Consider the following 4,497-nt stretch of genomic DNA (forward strand, 5'->3'; position numbering starts at 1 on the left):
ACACTCCGTTGAATCTTTTTTAGTCCAGCTTCTCCTCTCTGGCTACCTCTGGTGTCAGATGTGTAGGCTGCGATTATCTCTTCTCCTCCTTCGTAACAACTACTTCCTCCTCAGTCCCTCTGAGGCCTGTTTGAGGCCTGCCTTGATCCTTGACCTCAACTTGCTGCTCAGCGGCATGTTATTGTATCGAAAGCCATTTCCACTGTATGCATGCGCCTATTGACGAAAATAGCCAATCTACAATCCAGTGTGAAAGTAACTAAACTAAGCGAAAGTAGCCAATCTACAATCTAAGAAACCAACAGGAACAGGAGAGGTGTATATTGCTGCTTGGCGACTTAAAGAGATGTCTGAGTTGTATTCTGTCACAACAATGGATTTTATCCATTTCATTTCGTGTTTCTGCTGGTTATATTGTAAAACAATGGTATCGTGTATTTGGGATTCGGTTACCTTGACCACTTTTAAACATGTCCTTTGAACCAAAAGTATACTTGGTACAAGAAAAAACTATGAGACAAATAACAACTAATCCTAATAAGACAAAAGCAGTCCAAAATGTATGGTACTTTGTTGTGGTCCTATTGACGGGTGTAGTATCGATTCAAGGTTGAAAAGGGGAGACGTATGGCTGTTTGCAGCCTCAAGCTAATTTTGTAATTTAAAATTTGTAATTTGTAATCGTATCCTATATACTAAACCAATAAAGCTGATTGGCTATAAGGATTTACCTGTTGAACAGCTAGGACCTTATCAACATTTCCGAGAGAGGCATTTTGTCATCAGATGAAAACTAATTGTATGGTCCATGGCTTCTGCTGTGCTGTTGTTGTTGTTGTTGTTGTTGTTGTAGCAGTAGAAGCCCATGTGCTTGTGTATGCTGCCTTCTGTAGGCTACCACAAGAACTGCAGGGTGGAGGGAAGCAGCACCTTCCTGGTGTAACACTTCCTCTGTTGTGCATATTTATCTACGGATGCCCCCACCAAGGAAGTAAGTTTTATATATTTATATTATTTCACTTTAATAATAATTTTATAATGGAAGTCAAAGGCAGTCAAATCAGGCTGAAACCTTTCCCAAATATGGAGACATGCAGTATAGAGACATACAGTATACATCATAGTTTATGTCATAGATAGATGACGGACGTCATAGACTAGCCACATGAAGTCCGCTCCTAATAGTCCATGAGCCAGACAAGATTTCATTATCGAAAGAGTGGGCAAAACCATACCTATATTAAATTGTTCATAGGGTCAATACGAGTATATAAATATATGATAACCTCTCCACAGGAGCAGCTTTTTCATGGTTATCACACATTTTGTTATTTTCCCCATACGTACATGACAGGTGAAAAAATTACTAAATTTAAAAAAGAGTTATCATAATGAAACTTCCTGAGTTGATTACTTACATGAAGACAATGATGTATCGTATTACAAGTTTTCTGAAATTGTATATTTAAATATGCAAATTAGGCATTAGGAAAATATGCCTGAATTTGCATAACTTTCCAGAATCAACTTTGGAACATTGGACAAAGCCAGAGTCAACATTCTTATTTCATTTTGTCAAGATGTTGGAGTCAAAGGTTTTTAACAAGGGAATATTCAATATCTGGCTCAATTTTGGGGCTCTGGCTCATGGACTAAATGCCTAATTTGCATATCTAAATATACAATTTCAGAAAACTTGTAATACGATAAATCATTGTCTTCATGTAAGTAATCAACTGGGGAAGTTTCATTATTATAACTCTTTTTTAAATGTTTTCACATTTTCACTTGTCATACGTATGGGGAAAATAACAAAATGTGTGATAACCATGAAAAAGCTGCTCCTGTGGAAAGGTTATCATATATTTATTTACTCGTATTGACCCTATGAACAATTTAATATAGGTATGGTTTTGCCCACTCTTTCGATAATCATTGCTCAATTTTGGGGCTCTGGCTCATGGACTATAAGCCCTGTCTTATTTTTAGACATACTTTAATGATTAAAGTTGATTAAAAGTTAGATTAAAGATAGATTAAAGTTTAATCTATCTATTATCTATAAAGGCACAAAATAATTTGTGAGCGTGTCCTTCACGTGTCTTGAGAGCCGTCCAACCGATTGACTTCAAACTTGCCATGTGTATCGCCAAGGAACAAGTGTGGTGCCACAAAAATATCTTTGTATCCGTCTGTCTTTGTGTCTGATGTCATCAATATGATGTCGTAGTAGGCCTACTGACCTCCAAGTACTATGATAATGGTAATTATTATCAATTATTATCATTAGTTTGTCTTTAAATGCCAATGCATTAATGCATGATATTTAGTTAAATTTTCGCCAGAAATAGACTGTATCAAATATGAGTGACTGACTATCGTAAACGATAGAGCCACCTCCCTGACAATATCGCCGGGACAGTTTGTTTATTTTTGGATTCTTATATGAGACGGTTCTAACTAAGATGACCCAATGTTATTCTCCATAGAGAAATTACGTCCGCGACCCAGGGGATGAACGAGTGACGTCAGGACTTCGGTACTCTATTGGCTCCACAGTAGCCTATATGGTCGGGTTGTCTCTGTCATCATGGCAACATCATGAAGGGAATTATTGAGTTCTGTGTTGAGGCTGCTTGTTCCACTGTTTGTCAATGTCGGTTCTGTGGAGCACCAGGCGTCCAAAAAAAAGACCTTACAGGTCTGTACAAATGGATCAATTTGAACGCTCTCAGTGTTCGATAAACACTGAGGATTTTACAGTGTAGTTTGCGGTCCCGGAGACTTAAACATAGGCATCAAATGGGGGGTCCGTAGCTTAATGCATATCAAACTGGGGTTCCTTGAATTCCAGTGGTTCTCAAAGTGGGGTCCAGGGGCACTCAGGCTTCCTTTAGGGCCGTGGTTCTCAAGGACCCCCAAATTGTATTTGGCCGCGGACCACCCATCTGAATTGTTTTTTGTCCCAGGGACCCCCAGAAGAGAAGATTTGTGTTAAAATGTGTCCAAATATTTCTTACGAGATTTTTTCCAAATGTGTTAGAAAATAGCAGATGTACAAGCTTGTGGATAAAAATGATTGTGATGCTATGCTATACTAACTACTTTTGCTGGGGACCCCCTGGAACTCCCCCAAGGACCCCTTGGGGTCCCCAGACTCCACTTTGAGAAGCGCTGCTTTAGGGGGTTCAAAACAGACCCTTACAGAAAGAACTGGACCTCTCTGGTTCCATTAGGTTCCATTTGTACATCGTCAAGCGTTATGGGGTACCTGGAATAATAACAATAAAATAAAAAGTTTGAGAACGGGTGGTTTATTCGATGCCTTCCTGTTTGTCTTTGACGGCGACTCGGAAGCGCTCTTCCAGCAGCGACAGCTCCGAGGTCAGAGCCGTGATGGCGTTGGTGAACGCCTCCCGCGGGTTGTAGTCCGGGGTGGTCTGGACTCTGAGGACCACCTTGTGCTCCAGGGGGTGAGGGATCATGTACCCCGCAAACACAACCTTGGGGTCCTTCTGCAGCTGCGAGTTGAGGAGGTTCCCCAGCGTGTGGTCCTCTTTGTTCAGCGTGAACAGGCAGGCGTTGGGCACCTTGGTGTCATTCACGATGGAGACCTTCTTCTCCCCTGGACTCAGAAGGAAGGACTCGAAGGCGGGTGGCGCGTTCATTTTGTTATAAAACCTTTACCTTTAATTACAAAACCCTTCTCTATTGCTAGAGATAACCACAAAACTAAAGTATATCCTTTAATTTATTCAGGTTTGGTATAACCGGCAGCTGCTAAAGAAGCTGAGGCGGGAATCATCATTACTTATATACCCTTCGGTTGCTATGTCATCATCAGTGACATTGTCGTCACACGCTTGAATATACCGATCACCGTGGAAAGTCCTTACATGGTGATGCCTATATGTCGTTGCTGTCGGGCAGAAACCTCTTATCTCCATATTTTAACCTTTTGTTTTCTCGTAAATTAACGCCCTACTTGATCATACTACAGCGTCACACAAAAGCATCATCTACAAGCTCGAAGTGTGGCGCCAAGCGACGCTTTTGAGCTTGCTTATGCTACTTTTTAAAATCTTTAAAGTAACTATTAGACATGAGGTTTACTTCCAAATAAACTTAGTAAATAGGCCTCAATAAAAAGTGTGAATACTTTGTGGTAACTTTGGTATCAGACACAAATGTTTAGTGCAGAACTCAAAATCAGTACCAGGTTGACAAGTTGTCTCACCATCTGTGCTCCATTACTAAATCTATCCATAATTTGTCTGCTAGAAAAGCCTGATAAAGTACCAAACTTGAGGTTAAATGTAAACACTATACTGTAGACCTCAAACTAGCTCTGGCCCATAGCGTTAGGAGTTCTCTCCTTCTAACCCTATGGACCAGCGCACGACACCCTTGCCATCTAGGCCGGGCCACTATCCAGCTGACCGAACTGAACAAAACACTGACTGTATCAAGGTGAGGAGTCTCCCGACCATGTCTTCC

The 4,497-nt window shown here is 40.8% G+C and overlaps 1 protein-coding gene across 2 annotated transcripts; it reads right to left on the reverse strand.

Moving 5' to 3' along the window:
* Positions 1–3,314: 3,314 nt before the first annotated feature.
* On the reverse strand, positions 3,315–3,668 carry LOC308081672 (DNA-directed RNA polymerase II subunit RPB11-like; the record flags this gene model as incomplete). 2 transcript variants are annotated; one of them, XM_080423260.1, is made up of 2 exons in its annotated part: positions 3,315–3,515; positions 3,606–3,668. In XM_080423260.1, the coding sequence occupies 2 exons, from the start codon at positions 3,666–3,668 to the stop codon at positions 3,315–3,317; spliced, it is 264 nt and encodes an 87-aa protein (XP_080279386.1). The 2 variants fall into 2 exon arrangements, with proteins under 2 accessions (XP_080279386.1, XP_080279385.1); XM_080423259.1 differs by having other exon boundaries at positions 3,315–3,668.
* Positions 3,669–4,497: the final 829 nt, after the last annotated feature.

The sequence above is a fragment of the Gymnoscopelus braueri genome, assembly GCF_963280865.1.
Source record: "Gymnoscopelus braueri genome assembly, chromosome: 3".
NCBI lineage: Eukaryota > Metazoa > Chordata > Actinopteri > Myctophiformes > Myctophidae > Gymnoscopelus > Gymnoscopelus braueri.